Source organism: Peromyscus maniculatus, chromosome 5, assembly GCF_049852395.1.
Source record: "Peromyscus maniculatus bairdii isolate BWxNUB_F1_BW_parent chromosome 5, HU_Pman_BW_mat_3.1, whole genome shotgun sequence".
Lineage (NCBI taxonomy): Eukaryota > Metazoa > Chordata > Mammalia > Rodentia > Cricetidae > Peromyscus > Peromyscus maniculatus.
The window spans coordinates 85,845,533-85,863,734 of NC_134856.1; the positions used below are offsets into that span (position 1 = coordinate 85,845,533).

The following is an 18,202-nucleotide window of genomic DNA, read 5'->3' on the forward strand; positions in this document are numbered from 1 at the left end:
ACCTTACTCCTGATCCTCAGTCCTTCTGGTCACCTTACCCCCAATCCTCAGCCCTTCTGGTCACCTTACTCCTGATCCTCAGTCCTTCTGGTCACCTTACTCCTGATCCTCAGTCCTTCTGGTCACCTTACTCCTGATCCTCAGTCCTTCTGAACCCCTTACTCCTGATCCTCAGTCCTTCTGGCCACCTTACCCTCCCCCACATCCTCAGCCCTTCTTATCTGTCCTCTGCCAGTCACATCCTGTGTCCTAGACATGCCAGAATGGAGAGTGACTAAGCAGAGCAGGTTGCCATGAGTGGCAAGGACCCAGGATTTGGTTAAATAGGCCTAGGTACGTCAGTCTCCTCTCACTGTTGCTGCATGTCACTCAAATCTTTCAGAGCACAGTTTTCTCAACTGCAAAATCAGCATGGCAATATCAAACTCACAGAGCAGTTTGGAGGATTAAATCATGGAATAGTCTGACATACAGATATACTCTCAAGTGATAGTGCCAGTACTGCTCCTTTTCTAGGTTAGCTCATTCACAAATAGACAGTGTGAGCTCAAATAGATAATTGATCAGTTGGAAAGGTCAAAGTTTGAGGTGTTCTTTACAGTCTGTAAGTTTTCCAGCATAGACAAAATATTAATTATTTGTGTATGATCATTATTAGTTATCTGTAAGATAATTCTAAATTGTCAGTTATCTGTACATTTTAAATAAGAAAAACTAGTGTTTGCTCAGGGTTTTTTATGGGGGGTGGCTCTCAAGGTGAGTATTCTTACAGAAGATATGAAACAAACATTGTTTTCTCTGTTTGTATTTGATCCCAGTTTGGCTTCAAATAGATTATGGAAACAAGGATGACCTTGAGCCTCTAATCCTCCTGCCTCTACTTACCAATTGCTAAGATGAAAGACATGGGCTACGATGCCTGATTTTTACAGTGTTGGAGACTAAATCCAGAGCTCCTAATACTAAGCAAACATCCTAACAACTGGGCTACTCCCTCAGCTGTTTTTAAACAGAAGTAAATGGATGGGGTGATGCTGTCTTTTCCTAAAATGAATGTGAGGCAGGGACAGAGGGAAAGAAGCAAAAGTCACAAAAGGTAGGAGAGGATTACAACAGCTAGGCAGTGGTAGGGTTGGGATATCTACCAGATAACTGCCAAAGTCCCTGCAGGCCTATATTGGGTCTATTTATCTCCATATGGTAATGTAGTCCTTTGGGGGTGACACTCTACATCATTAAGACCATATTCAAGTAAAAATGCATTGGAATACAAGAATATGTACCCCTCAGTCTAATGCTGATGGATTCTGGCTTATCTTCTACTCAAGATTCTAGGTAGAGTTGCAGGCATATAGTTCATAGTAAAGAGCTCACCCAGCATGTGAGGGGCCTGAATCCAAACCCCAGCATCATGAACATGTATATGCACAGATGAACACAGTTGTCTAGTTCCATCATCATAAATAATAAGGTATTTTCATTTTTGTGATCATTTGTCTATGAAACACACTTAAAATACTAAGAATAAATTAAGGTAATTTTGCACATTCATCTATACCCCAATGATTCATGGTTTAAAATAATCAAGCCATGCAACACACACACACACACACACACACACACACACACACACACACACACACACACACAAATTCTAGTAAAAGATTTAAACTGCTTTGTTGGCCATTGATAAAGCTATTACACTGTTTATGACTAGGTAACAGAGTTTTTTATAATAGGTTCTTCTGCAAAAGTTAGTTTGGGTCTATTTTTACTAGGTGACACTCAGAAAAAGTTAGTTTGGATCTATTTTTACTAAGTGACAGGGCAGATTCTCAGCCCTGACTAATGTGTATGACTGCTCACGAGGGGAACAAAAGGCTGCACCTTATCCTAGGTCCTGCACCTTATCCTAGGTCTGCTGGACTCCAGGCAAATTCTTAGTTTGTGAGAGTTGGTTCTTTCTTTCAACAACGTGAATCTTGGGAATTAAACCAAGGCTGCCAAGCTTGGTGACAATTGCATTTACCTACTGAGTGATCTTGTCAGTTCAGTTATGTTTAAAGAAAAACATTGACATTTATTTATTTATTTTACATACATGTGTGGGTCCACAGGTGCCACGGTATATATGTGGAGGTCAGAGGCCAGCTTGTGGGAAGTGGGGTCTCTCGTTTTATCATGTGGACTCTGAGGATCGAATTCAGGAGGCCAGGTTTGGCAGCAAGTGCCTTTACCTACTGAACCATCTAGTCTGCTTTCAGTACCTCCCCCCCCCCCCCATGATATTTAAGAAAATCTGCAGGCATATGTAGCCGCATTTCTGATGACTTGTTTTGCATGGAACTTAGGTGGATCTGTGGGTGGAATAGAGACTTTAGAGTTTACAGCAGCCTTCAATCTATGCTCCTTATCAATGCTTTCCACAAGTGACACTACCCTTCCCTTCCTACAGCAAAAAAGCTAACAGATAAAGGAATACAAGGGAGAAGAAAGGATATTTTTAAAGTATAAAATCGCTGACTCTATTGTATTAACAATGGCCCAATGAAGTAGCCAACTCTGGGTGTCTACACTTTTCTATGGTAGTTCAAAATGGATACTATTACTGTGCCTGCAACCATCTTTATTTATGTAGATAACATTTATTACTCATATGCCAGATATGTTCCTATACTCATCTTTGTTTGTTTAAGACGTTTTTTCTGTGTAGTTTTGGTGCCTGTCCTGGATTTTGCTCTGTAGACCAGGCTGGCCTCGAACATACAGAGATCCACCTAGCTCTGCCTCCCAAGTGCTGGGATTAAAGGCATACACCCCTTCTGTCCAGCCCTATACTCACCTTATATATCATTCTTATTTAATTTTTATATAAGTAATATGCCCAGTTTCACAAAAGCCAGGATTTTAACTTAGGTCTAACTCTACAATTCTATTTTTTATTTGTAAAATTCCTGTAAGATAACTGACTTTGATATGTTTTTATATTTTGTCATTTCTCTGATTTATAACCTATCAAAAATAACAAAAGGCGGGCTGGAGAGATGGGCTCAGAGGTTAAGGGCACTGACTTCACTTCCACAGGTCCTGAGTTCAGTTCCCAGCAACCACATGGTGGCTCACAACCATCTACAATGAGATCTGGTGCCCCCTTCTGGTGTGTAGGCATACATGCAGGCAGAACACTGTATAATAAACAAACAAATACATAAATCTTAAAACAAAACCAAGGCTTGAACTCTTCTATTAGGTGACAGTCTGGCTAGCTACTGGTGACTGGGTCTCTGGCCAAGGGTTTTGTTTGTTTTTCCCCAGTTGTTAGGTAGATCCATGGCCTGTCTGCTGTTATCAGCTTCATCTGATGGGGGCTTCATTCAGATTCATAATGGCTGCTCAAACAATGCCACTGACTTCCCAAAGTCAAAGTGGTACTAAATACAACGGCACCATGTGGGACTGGCTGGGAGTTCAGCTGCTCTTACTCTAGGTGCATGATAGAATAAGAACTAGTTACTGTCAGACGACTATCTCTAATAAAACACTTCAAAAGTGACGACTATCTGTGCAAAGAGGGACTTGGCTCCTGTGGCTATGTGATCCTCACCTGGGATGGCCCCTCTCCTAGGCTGCCTCTTGTTCACAAATGTTGATAATACCTACTGGATCAGTGTCATAGGTGTGCCAGGAGGAGGGAAATGTGTGGAAGTGTTTTAAGACCTGACAAGTACCATATTAAGACAATAACATAATAAAAGGATAACATGACTGTAAAGACAGAAAATAAGACATGCTGGAGAGACAAGAACACTCATACTGCTCTTTCAGAGGGCCCAAGTTCACTTCCTGTAGTGGGTAGCTGCTCCATCTTTGACCTGGAAGTACTACCCCTAGTGAGGCTTTTGGTAACTGCCACGCCTACCTCTGACCTGCCCCTGTGGTGGGGCCGGGACGGAGCCCTTAAGACCTGAGGTCCGGATGTACTAGGACTCTTGGTTCCTGGTGATCCTGGATGATGGATGGCAGACCAAGTCAGAGTTCTCCAGAGAACCCTGCTGGACTGCACCTTACCTCTCCCAGATCCTATAACCAACCCCTTTACTGGCTGTAAGTGACCTGAAAATAAACCTCCTTTTTAACTATGTGGAGTTGCCTCGATAAATCACCACATTAAGTTACCAGCACCCATGTTGGCTTACAACCATCTGTAACTCTAGCTCCAAGGAATCTAATACCCTCTTCTGGTCTCCAGGGACACCTGTAAGCATGTGCACAAACACAGACAGACAGACAGACAGACAGACAGACAGACACATATTAATAAAAATAAAATGAATATTGTAAAAAGAGAGGAGTTGGTGTCCTGTGTCTCATTAACTTTCTGGTGTCCAGTTACTGACATTATTTTCATTCCATTTTTTTCACAGAAGAGCCAAGGGGGTCTAAACAAAGCAATAGAATTAAGCAGGAATGTAGCTGTTGTTAGCCAAGTTAGCCTTTGAGATAAGTTTGAAGCTAAGGACATTGTAACATCATTGGTTGGAGGTAGAATAGTATTTATTATATGGAAAGAAGTGACTGGGCATTATTTGTGGCCAAGTGCAAATAGACAAGATCATGTGTAGGTAGGAGTCTCTGAAGCTCTACAGATGGTCCTGAGCACTGAGTGACTGTTTGCAACAATCTCAGACCATGAGGAAGAGCAGAGCTGTCCCAGCAGAGGCTATATCCTGTGGCAACAGGACACTGCTCCTGGCTCTTATAAAACATCCCTGTTGTTTACATGGACTCAGCAAGTCCGGTTTCCTCACCTGACAGACTAGATCTCTGTATGTGGAGTTACTTTCTACCTACAGGCTGGACCACCAGATCAGTAGAGGAGTTCCGATCTCAACACAGAAAATGGTAGGAATAAGAGAAGTTGCTCAAGTCCTACATGCAGCTTCAGCCTTAAGTCATGTCAGAGTGGCTCTCCTTCCTAAAGGAGACAAAGGCCATTAGCCCTCTGTTGGCCTTCCTGTCCTCTTACAGAAGGAACATGGATTTACATGTCTTAGGAAAATAGATGCTTTTGGGTACCCAAGAGTCTGTACAAGACATTATGTAGTAGACTTGATACTGAACACAAATATTATTTATTTTAGTGTGTGTGTTTTAACTATAGAAATCAGTTTAGTGAACAGAGTTTACAGCTTGTGATTAGATTCCTCCTAATCTATGCATCTTTAGCATCCAATGTGTGTGGGGCTTAGTTACAGAACAAATGATTTTTGTAACCGAATTACAAATGAAATGTCACTTAACTGCCCCTGGATTTACACCTAAACCACAGATGTAACTCCTGGCTTTGTTTACCTGCATTTTGCACTAGGACCTTGTTCAGACAGTGCCGAAAATGATACCCAGCTTACTTTTTCATGCTTGTGTTTCTCCTTCTCTTTCTCTCTCTTCTCTCTCTCCCTTTTCTCTCTCTCCCTCTCCCTCTCTTTCTTCTCCTTTTCCTTCTCCTTCTCTTTCTTCTTCTTCTTCTCCTTTTTGTCCCTTTTCCTTTCTTTCTCCTTGGGCTTCTCCTTTTCCTCAAACAGTTTCTCTGGGAGCACCGGTGACAGGGCAGGCAGCATGGACGGGACCCTCACTGCTGCGGAAGGGCTGAACAAAGGGAGAGCCATTTCTTTCGGGGGCAACACCAGCTGCGTTGGAGGGGCTTTCATCTTGTCTTCTCTGCTTTTTTCTTTAACCTTTTCCCTTTCTCTCTTATCTTTGTCTCGCTTGCCTCGTTCTCGATCTTTCTTCTTGTCCTTATGCTTCTCTTTCTCCCTCCTCACAATCCCATCTTTCAACCGCACTTTTGGATCAATGTCTTCGAATTCTCTGATTTTGAACTTGTAGGGATCGGAATCTTCATCTTTCATAAACTCCTTCCATGGGTACTTGATTTCTTTGGCAGCTTCCTTTTCCTTCTCCCGTTCTCTCATTTTATCCTTCTCCCTGCTTCTCTCTTTGTTTCTCTCCTTTTCCCTCTCCCTATCTCTCTGCTTTTCTTTCTTTTTCAACTTCGTCTTAAGTTCCTTTTTCAACTTCTTCTTTACATCCACTGATGAAGGCGGCTTGGCTTTCTCCTCATAGCCCTTATGCAGAGGTTCGGGAGTGGGAGGAGAAATGGAGGGAGAAGAGATATACGGGAAGGTGGGGGGCATGTTAGAAGGGGTTCCCAGCTTTGCCTTCCGTACCACCTCATCAATCGAGGCATCCATTGTCCACGAGTTATCGGAACTTGAAGTTCCGCCAGAAAGAGGCAGAGGAGTAGACCCGGACTTGGTGAAGTTATTGGAGGAAGTAGAAGCTTTTGGAGTGGTGCACTCTGAACCTGAAATCCTCTTAGGACTTGTAAAAGTGTCTACTTCGGATTCTGATCCGGAAGAAAACTCGAAAGGATCCGGCTCCCGCTCTGCACAGGCGCGTGCGATCACAGCATCGATGGAATCATCGATGGTTTTGTCTGTCACCAAAGCCTTTCTCGGCTGCATTTCCAGGTTCAGTTTCCCGATTTCCGGGGGAGTCTGTGTTGGCTTCACGGGGATGACTTCTTTAACAGTTTTTTCAACTACTATAGCTGAAGGCGTCCTATTTGGTGTTTCAGGTCTGGCAGGGGGTTGGGGAGCATGAGTTATGATTTTGGGGCTCTTGGGACTCTTGGGACTCTTAGATCGTCCAGGTGATTTCTTTTCTTTGGGGATAGTTTTTGGTGACCTAATAGGACTTCCAAGCCTTGCTGGTGATAGGGTAGTTTTGGGTGATTTAGTCTTCTGTCCTGGAGAGCTAGCTTTAGTCTTTGTTTTCGGTGTAAACGACGACTTTGTTTCTAATGGCTTTGCAGTTGGTAGCTGTGATTTTGCAAATGGAGCCAGCATCGGGGGCTCTGGTGATGGAGGGGCCAGATCCGTACTGTCCTGGACATGCACAGGAGAAAGCATTGGTGGGATCTTCTGTGGATTTATTGAACTGAGAGGTTCTCGTGCTTCTAACAGGACAACATCCAGGGAATCTCCTTTAGTGCTCAGGAGTCGTGGGCGCTTCATGGCGGGTATTTCTTCTGCCTCAGGACTGTCCAGTGGCCTCTTACCCAGGAAATTCTCATCATTGATGACTTCCTCCTCCTCCATTTCATCATCTTCTTCCAAGGGCACTTGCATGGCTTCTGCTGAGGTGCCCCCATCAGTGGGCACCTGCTCCTCTTCTTCTTCTGGTAAAAGAAAAGGGCATTATTAGAATGGTGCAGAGTAACGGAATCTAGGCTTCAAACAGCACCTCTTGGAAGGAGGAAAAGGAGTCTACAGTGAGTCCTTCCCGGTCTTCCCACCCTGGGGACATCATTCTTTTAAAAGTAGCAACAGGAAGGCCAGCTTCCTAAACTCATTTCCTAATCTGAGAGAATCCTGACTTTCTATTTCTACACTCTTCTCATGCTTTCCCCAGCACCCCCAGGCCCCTCAAAAACAGAGGTCAGTATTCATGACTGCCAATCTCTGAAATGACAGAAAGACAAACTTCTAAAAGTGTGTGTGTATACATGTTTATATGTGTATATAGGTGTACACTTGTGTGTGGAAGCCAGAGCTGACAGCGGCTGTCTTAGTCAGCTGCTTTCCACCTTACTTTCTGAGATAGTGTCTCTCACTGAATCCGGATCTTACCCATTCAGGGAGACATGGGTTATGGTAGACTGCATTCAGATCCTTATACTTTTGTGGCAAGCCTTTTACTGACTAAGACATCTTCCCAGCCTTTTGAAAACAAATTTTAGTTCTTTGTACACAACGCTCATCACAGGTACACTCCTTGGAGGGGTGGCATGGTGCAATGTAATCCATTTGGCTCAGACATCTGCCACTGTGCTTTAGCTAGAGTTCTGGCCTTAGGTAATCTCAACCTCACTGAGCCTGTTTCCTGGCCTTTCAAAAGGAGCTGCCCTGCCTATCTTCCTGCACCTGCCCTGCCAACTTGACTGAGTTCTTTCTTATAAGATCAGATGGTGTCTTTCTGCATATATTAACTAAGTATATAATACATGGTGATAAAGGCTGAAAGAACTATAGGATCAGTACACAGCCTAAAATAGTACATGTGTATAGCATACAGGAAAGTAATCAGTACCACAAAGTGCTACAGGACAAAGCAGAAGGGGGTGACTCGCTATCAACGGGGAAGACTTCAGTGAACAGTTGGTCGGCAAAGAGGGGGACTTGAGATACAGGAAGTGTGTAAGAACCACAGACTAATGAGTCTGGAAGGTGAGGAGTAAAATGAGGAATAAAAGAAGACTTCTGCTAGTATAGACTGGAGTATGTGTAAGATTATCCCAACAGGTACACATGATGGATAGAAGGGGAGTGACAGACTCTAAAAGAAGAGGACAAATTAGGTGTGACTAACATGATGTAGACAAGATAGAAGAGACTAGACTAGAAAGTAGTAAGCAAATAGGAAGTAGGAGAGATAAATGACACTCTTCAAACTGTGAACAAACTGCTGCATGCTCAGGTATGAGATGAAGGATTCAAACACAGATCCAAGGCTTTAAGACCCAGGATGATCAGTGTCATCATTAACAGAGAGTGTTAACAGAGAAGAATGAGGAGCAATGATGATTATTAGCTCTATCCTGGACACAGGCTTGAGGAACCTTTAGCCAACAATGTTGACCAAGCAACTAAAAATATATTGAAGTTCTAAAAACCAGACCTGGATGCGAGAGGCTTTTGTTGATAACTGAAAAAACAATGATGAGTGGGATGAACTATAAAGTGCTGATCAGAATTTAGAGGACTACCTATATATAAAGACAAAAGGAGCAATGAAATACATGGAGGATCAGATGTCAAAGAGTTCAAAGGATCAAGAAGTTTTGAAAAGAAAGTTTAGGGCAGGAAACGAGCTCAGTGGGTAAAGGTGCTTGCCACCAAGCCTGATAATATGAGCTTGAGTCTTGGGGTCCACATGGTGGAAGGAGAGAACTCCCTTCACAGGTTGTCCTCTGAGCTCCACATGCATATTGTGGTGCACACACATAAATGAACAAATGAAAAAACATTTAGAGATTTTTGTTTTAACAAAAGGAAGCCTGGTGAATAAAGTCAATTTATTCACCAAGAGGTCAATGAGAATGAAGGCTAACAGAAGTCTGGCTACAAAAGTATTCAGGGATGAATGGGTGAGGTAACAAAGTGAAAGTACTCTAGAAACTATAAGAACAAGTAACTTTCACATAATTATTGCTACCATCATTTCATGATGCCACTGTCATCTCTCCAATAGCCATGGCAGAAACATGGGAGTCATTTCAGACCATTTATCACAGGACACCACAAAATGTGTCACAACCCTATACATCTAAAAGATTTTAAAGAAGACACTAATCTACCCTCCCATCAAAGAAGACATATTAAGAATTCTAATTAAGCCAGGGTGGGAAGCCTCAAAAATATTTAACTTTCTGGTAAATGTTCATGGTTACTAACAACTTTCTTTTTCTTTTCTTTTTTTTTATTAAAATTTTTTTTTATTCATTTTACATACCAACCACAGATTCCCCTCTCATCCCTCTTCTAGGTCCCCCCCAGCCCCCCACCCCCACCCTACACTCCCTCCTCCAAAAGGATAAGGCCTCCCATGGGGAGTCAGCAAAGCCTGGTATGTTCAGTTGAGACATGTCCAAGCCCCTCCCCTCTGTATCAAGAGTGAGCACGGTGTCCGACCATAGGTAATGGGCTCCAGAAAGCCAGCTAAGGCACCAGGGATAGATCCTGATCCCACTGCCAGGTGCCCCTCAAATAGACCCAGCTACATAACTGTCTCCCGTATGCAGAGGGTATAGTCCAGTCCCAGGCAGGTTCCGCAGCTGTTGGTCTAAAGTTCGTGAGTTCCCACTAGCTTGGTTCAGTTGTCTCTGTAGATTTCCCCATCATGATCTTGACCCCACCCCCCACCCCCTTGCTCATATAATTCCCTCTTCTCTCTCCTGGTGCTTGGCTGTGGATCTCTGCATCTGCTTTCATCAGTTACTGGATGGAAGCTCTATGATGACAGTTAGGGTATTCACCAATCTGATTACCAGGATAGGCCAGTTCAGGCACCCTCTCCACTGTTGCTAGTAGTCTAATCTGGGGTCATCCTGTGGATTCCTGGGAATTTCTCTGGCACCAGGTTTCTCCCTTGCCCCATAATGATGGCTTTATTTTTCATAGAGATTCACTAAGATGTGAATTTCATATAGTTTCACCACAGAAAACACTGACCTAACTGAGGACACAAAGGAACTTTTTGTTCTGCCAAATACTTTCCCGTGTGTTGTCTTAAGTGTTCCTGAAGACCCTCGTGTCAGGGGCTGTTGCCGACTTTGTGTTATTGGGAGGTGGAGGGAACATCATGAAGTGGGGCCCATGGGAGGTCTTTAAATCATGGAAGGGTACCCTCTAAAAGGAATGTGGATTCAGTCTCTTTTATTTTCTGCTTTTGTTTCCTGGGTCATGAAGTCAGCGGGTTTGCTCTTCTGTGTGCTCCCACCATGATGTATTGCTCTGCCACAGGCGCTGACAGCAACAGAGTCAACCAATCAAGAGAAACCTCTAAAATCGGGAGCCAAAATAAGCCTGTCTTCCTTCGTATGTCCATCACCTTGGTGTTTGTTACAGTGACAGAAAGCCGACTGACACATCTGGAATGCTTTGCAGAAGCAGTGACAAAGGAAATAAAATGCAATCAACAGCAATGTCTATCTTTTGAAAATGACGAATGTTGATGAGGGCAGGACAGTATAAACTTCACTGTGATTTCCTTTCGTTGACAGAATAAATAATCCACACTCCCTACATTTCTCTGAGGAATAATGAGAAAAACATGCTTCCTTAGCAAACTTCTCAAACAAAAACAAAACAAGGCAATAAGGTCCGAACACACCACAAGGATTTGGGGATGTTAATTCTAAGCTATGATAAATATTGACTTAGAACAAAATATCGTTTTAACTAGAACAGTAAATGCCTTTAAAGAAACACTGTAATCTAAAAAGCTAGTAGACATTAGGAAAAAGAGGAAATTGTTTGCACATGGCATGAAAGCTTTTTATCTCATTAACTACACAGATGCATGCAACTTTAACTTTGGTGGCGTGTTCTCAAACCAGGCAGAAAACACACTTCTATTTTTAAACTTTAACTAAAAGGACAATAAAATGCTACCCACATATATTCCCCCAAATCAAATATATTTAAAGCTACATTACTTATGTAGAAACTTTTTTAATTTCTAGATTGGGTCTTGTTAAGTTGCCTAGGCTGGCCTCAAATTGGCAATCTTCTGCCCCAGTCTTCTAAGTTCTGGGGTTAAGGTGTATGCTAACACCCGCCCCCTTTTTCTTTCTTTTTTTTTTTTTTTTAAATATGGAACGTTTCACGAATTATCAGCAGCATTATTTACATTTTTTTCCCCAGTAAAAAAATACCTTCACATTTGTTTGGCTCTTAGATGTATTTATCTTAAGTTTCTGGAAGAGACTCAATGACTCAGTTATCTGCATGTTAACCTAAGTGGTACTAATGATAGCATTGTGTTTGACTCTAGGGACACGAAGTCATGTGAGGAAGACACAGTCTCGGGATCTTAAGAACCACCTGTATCCTTGTAGACATCTGTTGATGCAGTAGAGCTGAGATCTGAACAGGGGGCATATGGAGAACAGAGGAAAGAGTGGAGATGGAAGGGTGGACTAGAGATGGAACTGCACTGAAATTGCAGCTGTTTGGTTCCCCAGAGTCACAATTCAACCCAGCATAACCCATTTAATCTCCCCAAGACCTACTATTGCTCATCTGCAGAATAGAAGCAAGGCCATTTGAGCCCCTACTAAAGGCTGACTATAACAACTATTGAGGCCATCTCTACATGTAGTTGGCCATGTACAAGGGCAGGACACAACTAGTCCCAATCCTGAATAAGGCCACTGAAACACCAGAATGGTACTTAGAATTCTAGCCACTTCTTTATGTCTTTGGATAAAGGATGCATCTTTAAAACATTGCTGCAAAATACTCACACGACAGTGAAGCTAACAAAAGAAGAGAGCCTACTTTTGGGAGTAAGAAGATTGAGAAGATGGCACATAACTGAACCATCTGATGGAGTGGTGAGGTTAGATGGGTCTGAACACAGAGTATTGCTAGGAAGGCTGGGTTCAGGGGAGGTGCTGCTGCAGGGAGGGGGCCTGGACAGATGGATGGTAAGAGGGAGATGGACAGTGGGTACCTGGGGGGAAAAAGTAGGTGTAGTGACAGTCAAACCAACCATAATCCATTTCAACATTTTATCCTTTAGTCTGAGACTAAAAAATTTTAATTACATCTATACTATGGCATACACTATTTTTAAACTGTCCTGTGTACAACCAAAATCAGAACCCTTAAAACACAACATGTATAAGTGGGCTTGTATTTTTTTTTTAAACCTGCTTACTTAAAAAAAGTGCTAGATATGACAATTAGGCAATGACAATTCCTAGAGCAGAGCCAATCAATGACACAATAAATTAGCAGTAGTGAAGATGTGTTATAAATACCTACACATACTGACCTGTATAAAAGCCTCATTCCACTAACATTCTGCACAATAAAAAACTAAAATGCGGTATAAGCAAGCCAACCTGAAATGACACCTAGCATTATAAATGGCCTAATCTATATGTTAATACTGTTGTATCACATAACTGCAGCAAGACCAAGATAACAATATGACTTTGGGGTTTCTATGGCTACATCCTGGCTAACGGGCCTGAAAGGGCGGGCTGCTGACACCACACAAGCATTCCGAGTGCTTCTTTTTGGTTATTTATGATATGATTTATGATAACGACAACATCTCCTATTTTCTTTCCTCCTCAGATACAATAAATTGCTATCGTTAATCACCCTTCTCCGTTCAACTAGGATTACAATAGCATAATAGGTCCAGCTATGGTAATATTGTGGATTTTTTTTACAAGAAATAAATATAAGTAGATCTCTTCAGACAATGTCAGTATCTCTAATATTTCAATCATCTTCCTTTAAGTCTTTCAGAATAAATTTTGCTACAACTAAGATTCCATATCCAGAATGTAAGCCCTTGCAGTGAATGAAATCTATAATCAAGCACCACACACTCACAACTCACCATTGTCATAATTTTCTTAAATTTGTCACACAGGAAGGCTGCCCATAGGACACAGGTTTTCCAAGACAAACAATGGCAGTCACTTCTTCCCTGAATTGATAGAGTTGTTCCTCAGCCTACAAGACAAACTAGCTGTTTATCTATCAGAAAGCAAACTAGCAGAGAAAGAATAACCACCGTGCCATCACACAGACATGAGTCAGGGCCTCCAGCCATCACTGGTTGGGTGGCTGCCTCATCCTTCTGAAGTACTTACTTTTCTGACAAGCAGTGTTCAGGGAAAGCAGCACCACGTAGCTTTTGAGTAACAGCAAGACAAAGTGCATAACACACAAAACAACAGCTCGCACTCGGGAGCTACCCTCTTGCCTGCCTGCAGGATGGTGAGAACAGCAGAGCCTAGAACACTAACTAGCCAAAGCATCAGACATGGAAAGGAGGCCCCAGCTGACCAGCTGACCACAACTATGTGAGCTAGCCTAGTCATGGCCAACAGAAACGCACGGTTGAGCCAACCCAGCTTAAATGTCAACTTACAACATTGTGAGCAATAGAGTTTTTGTTTTAATACACTACATTTTCAGGTTCAATTCAGCAACATTTTAACTATGTATTCACATTTACATGTACAATCAGCTGTCATTACTAACACGCTAACTATTCACGTGTACATGCACAGTCAGCTGTCATTACTTCTATAATCTGCTGTAAATACTGTTCCTAGGGAAAGTACGAAATTCAGTTCCTGTGAATCTCTGGTCATGTTTTCATCAAATGATCAATGTATACTCTTGACTTATGTACCTGCTTTCCCTTCTCTTTGCCTCTTCCTCTTCTCTCTTTCCTGATGGATAGAACTTAATGCCATCCTCCTTCCTCAGCACACCCAGCTATATGTGCTCCTGTTTAACAACACCCGATTTAATATATATTCTTGACTAACATTGAACTCCTGTTAACACTGTGTAAGTGTGGCTTCACAGAAACTTATTCTATCTACACATAGTTTCTGTAAGGCACATCCCAGCCTTTTGTGCTTAAGGACAGTAGGCAGCATGCAGAACTCTGTTAGGAGCCACAGGACTTAGCACAGAACATGAAAAGAGCACTTGTTCAGTGAGAGGAGAAAGGAAGGTCAACAGCAGCCCAGGAACCCGAGTGACAGGTAAGTCAATTTTTAAAATTAATTATCATTTTATGAGTATGGGTGTTTTGGTAGCCTGTGTGCCTGTGCACCACGTGTGTGCCTTGTGCCCATAGAGGCCAGAAGAAGACATCAGATCCTTAAAACTGGAGTTACAGATGGTTGTGAGCATCCAGATAGGTGCTGGGTATCAATTCTGGGTCCTCTAGAATAGTAGCCAGTGTTCTTAGCTGCTGAGCCATCTCTTTAGTCCCATAAGTCATTTTTTTTTTCTCATCTTGCACATGTACTCAAATTATAGTGGGAATGTCATGAGTATTCTGGGGTTAAAGTGCCTATCGTGAGTAGGCAAATCTGTGAAAACAGAATTTGTAAGTACAGATCAATTGTTTGTTGTATGAATATGACTTCATCATCACCAAGCACTTGTATAGACTACTGATTTAAACTAAGGCATCTTACTCAAAAATAATTGCATTTCCCATAAGTATTTTATAAAAAGAAAAAAAGGCTTGATATGCTTTTTCTGTTGCTATGATAAAGTAACTCCAACAAAAGCAACTGAAAAGAGAACGGCTTTATTTTGGTTTGCAGTTCCAAGTTCCAGTCATCATGACGGGGGGGGAGTCAAGGCATCTGGAGCTTGAAGCAGCTGGTCACATGTACACAGTCAGAAGAGGAGAATGATGGTAACGAATGCAGGCATGCTAGCCATCGGTTCACTTTTTCCACTCTTCCCCAGGCCAGGATCCCCTGTTTGGGGATGGTACCATCCACAGTGGGTGGGTTTTCCCATTTTAACTAACACAATCAAGATAATCCCCTACAGGCATGTCTAGAAACCTGTCTCCAGGGTGACTGTAGGTTTTACCTAGTTCAAAATTAAAACTAACCATCACACACTTAATGGTGACATACCTGGCTTGGATGTTTCTCCAAATTCAAACTGGGATACATTTTAGATTAAGTCACAGAACAGTTACACATAGAGCACTCTGCTCAAACCATATGACAACCCCCCCCCCATGCCGCAGTTTCTAGAACATGGTGAGGTCTTTCATATTGTTATCCTCCTGAAACAGGCCCACTCTTCTTTCAGTTGGGCCTGCTTCTCTCTCTTGTTCTGCAAAGCTCAAGCTTAACATGATCTTTTCAGCGTATTTTTTTAAAGATTTATTTGTTTGTTTGTTTATTGATTTATTATGTATACAATGTTCTGCCTTAATGTATGTCTACAGGCCAGAAGAGGGCGCCAGATCTTATTACAGATGGTTGTGAGCCACCATGTGGTTGCCGGTAATTGAACTCAGGACCTCTGGAAGAACAGTCAGTGCTCTTAACCTCTGAGCCATCTCTCCAGCCCCTTTTCAGCGTATTTTATAGTCATTCTGAGACGCTGGAGAAACAATTACAACTGTCTGATGTCTGATCATTAATGCCATTCGTGCCTCCTTCCCCAACTAAGACTCACAGAGACGGGGACTGACTTCACTTTCAGATGTTAACCAGGACAATTACTACAAATGGTCCCAAGTGATGTTGGTCAAACTTATTTTTCCACCTAACAATGGCGCACAACTGATAAGTGTTCAGGAGAAGCCACACTTTGGGTTTTGAGATTTGATCTTTCCCAAGTGATTGATCTGTGGTAGGAGACTCTTGCTATTTAGAGGACAAGTCCACAAATGCCAGGGCTCTGTTCTCACAGATTTACTTGGAGAGCAGAGGCAACAAATAAACACCGAGGATAACTCACAGTGATTAAGGAAGCCAATAAAATAGGGCAAAGCGTGTGAAGAGGGACAGGCCGGTGAGAGGATCACCAAAGAAGCGATGCCAAAGCTGTCACCAGACAGGGAATGGTGAGCCTGGGTGATGCTTGCACAGACATGCTAGGGAAGAAAGCGAGGGAAAAAGCCACGCTGTGGTGTCAGCTTTGGCTGGGGCCTATGCAGAAGAGAAGCAGGCCTACCCAAGGTACCCAGAGAGTGCCTCCGGCCCCAAAAAGCCACTGGTCAGCATCAGCCACTGGTCAGCGTCAGCAGTGCAGTGTGACTGGAAGAAGGGAAACAAGCCAGGGAGGAGGGCAGAGGAAGCCGAGAGCAGATCTTCAAGTGCTCACTTCTCAGTGAACAAGAGAAACTATCAGATAAGATACCACTCGCGTCCAAGTCTCAGCAGTGTGAGCTCAAGATGACCGGTCAGACTGAACGTCCACAGGCAGCTGGAAGAACACTATTAGATGACATGACATCGACACAAACTCACTAAGCAAGCATGAGGAGCAGCAACCACCACAAGGCGAGGCAAGTGGACCTAACTTAAAGAACTTGACTACAGTCCTGTTAAGCTAGAAGCCAGAGGCCGGGCACTTGGGAATCCCCCTGGTGAAAGGCTGTCTATCTCAGGGACTAAGCATCATCCGATTTTGAACAGCTATCACAGGATGAAAGTAAAGCCATACCTACATCGATGCCGCCTGCCACTACACCGTCACAATGTACTCATTCACAGATGCGATGTCGCTACCACAGCTGAACCTAACACTGTCTCAACGACCTTGACAAAATTTGGAGAAAAAAACAACTCAAGACCTGGGGCTTTAAAGCTATTTTAGAATTAACTCTGAATAATTGTCCCACAATATGAGTTTCTTGATTAATTGCTTAAGATAAGGTCTCCTTTCCTCTGTGGCCTCCAGTGGCTCCCTCTAGTTCCCATAATCACTTTTGTCTCATTCTTCTAAGCCCTAGAAGGCTAAGAGAAAAATCAGAGATATACCAATTCCATCACTCAAGGATTAGCTGAAAGATAACCCTCTGAATTCCATCCCTGACCACTACGTGAGTGATTATTCAGTAACTACAGCACATCTGAGAGACACACTTATTGTTTTCCAGGGCTCACCCCACTTCATAAGAAAAAGTTATAAACACTATATCCTGTAATACTGCAAATTGGCATGCAGGTTACATGAGAAAAATGAGCACTAATTTTTCACTGCATCTTGCTTTTCTGATTTTTTTCTTTTAAACAGAAAGCAAAAGCTAAAATGAGAATAATTAGTCCTTTGAAGGTATTACTAACTAGAAAATTAGGGCTCTATTTTTGACTAGATTTATGTCTTACAAAGTCAAATTTCTGCATAATTTAATAGAAAATTGGCAGGAATAGGTCTTCCATCTAATTTCAACAAAATTAGCAATCAGCCACCTGAAATTTTGGCAGCATTCCAGTATGTTTATCCAAAGCAGTAAGTAGAAAATAAAATTGACAATTGTGCCTAAACAAGTTAGTTTCTTTCTCTCTAACAGTCCTCCAAGATGTGCACGTGTACACGCCCGCAATCACACACACACACACACACACACACAATTTTAAGACACGAGTGAAAATTGTAAAGGTGCATTTTATGACTGGGTTAGCAACTTTCCGTTCTTCCTATTACACATATCAACTGCAGACAGAACAAGGACCCCATCTTCAGTGCACAAAGAACTCTATTGTAATAGTTTGAATAAGAAATGGCCCCTCAGGCCCTTGTGTTGAATGTGTGGCCTCAGCTGGTGGCAGTATTGGGGAAGGTGGTAAGGTGGTGTAGGGGTTGTGCCTTTGAAGCCTCTCTCTCTCTCTCTCTCTCTCTCTCTCTCTCTCTCTCTGTTTATTGTCTGCTGCGAGGTGAGCAGCCTCTGCCACATGTTCCTGCTAGCCCATGAACTACTCTGGACCCTCACACCTGTCCTCCCATGATGGACTAGGCCTCAAACTGCAAACTAACAGAAACACCGCCCTTTCACATTGTCTATGGCAGGGGTTTTGTCACTGCAAGGATACAACTAACACTGAAAAGTGGTACTA

The 18,202-nt window shown here is 42.6% G+C and overlaps 1 protein-coding gene across 3 annotated transcripts in view; it reads right to left on the bottom strand.

The window, feature by feature from the left end:
- Positions 1-18,202, bottom strand: part of Taf3 (TATA-box binding protein associated factor 3) — a 155,625-nt gene that overhangs the window by 34,430 nt on the left and 102,993 nt on the right. For 2 of the 3 annotated variants that reach the window (XM_006984414.4, XM_076572817.1), the window contains one exon: positions 5,409-7,240. In XM_006984414.4, coding sequence (XP_006984476.2) covers positions 5,409-7,240 — 1,832 coding nt within the window. Of the gene's footprint in view, positions 1-5,408; positions 7,241-9,846; positions 9,972-18,202 lie in introns of those variants that run through there. The other variant, XM_076572816.1, reaches the window with a different exon arrangement.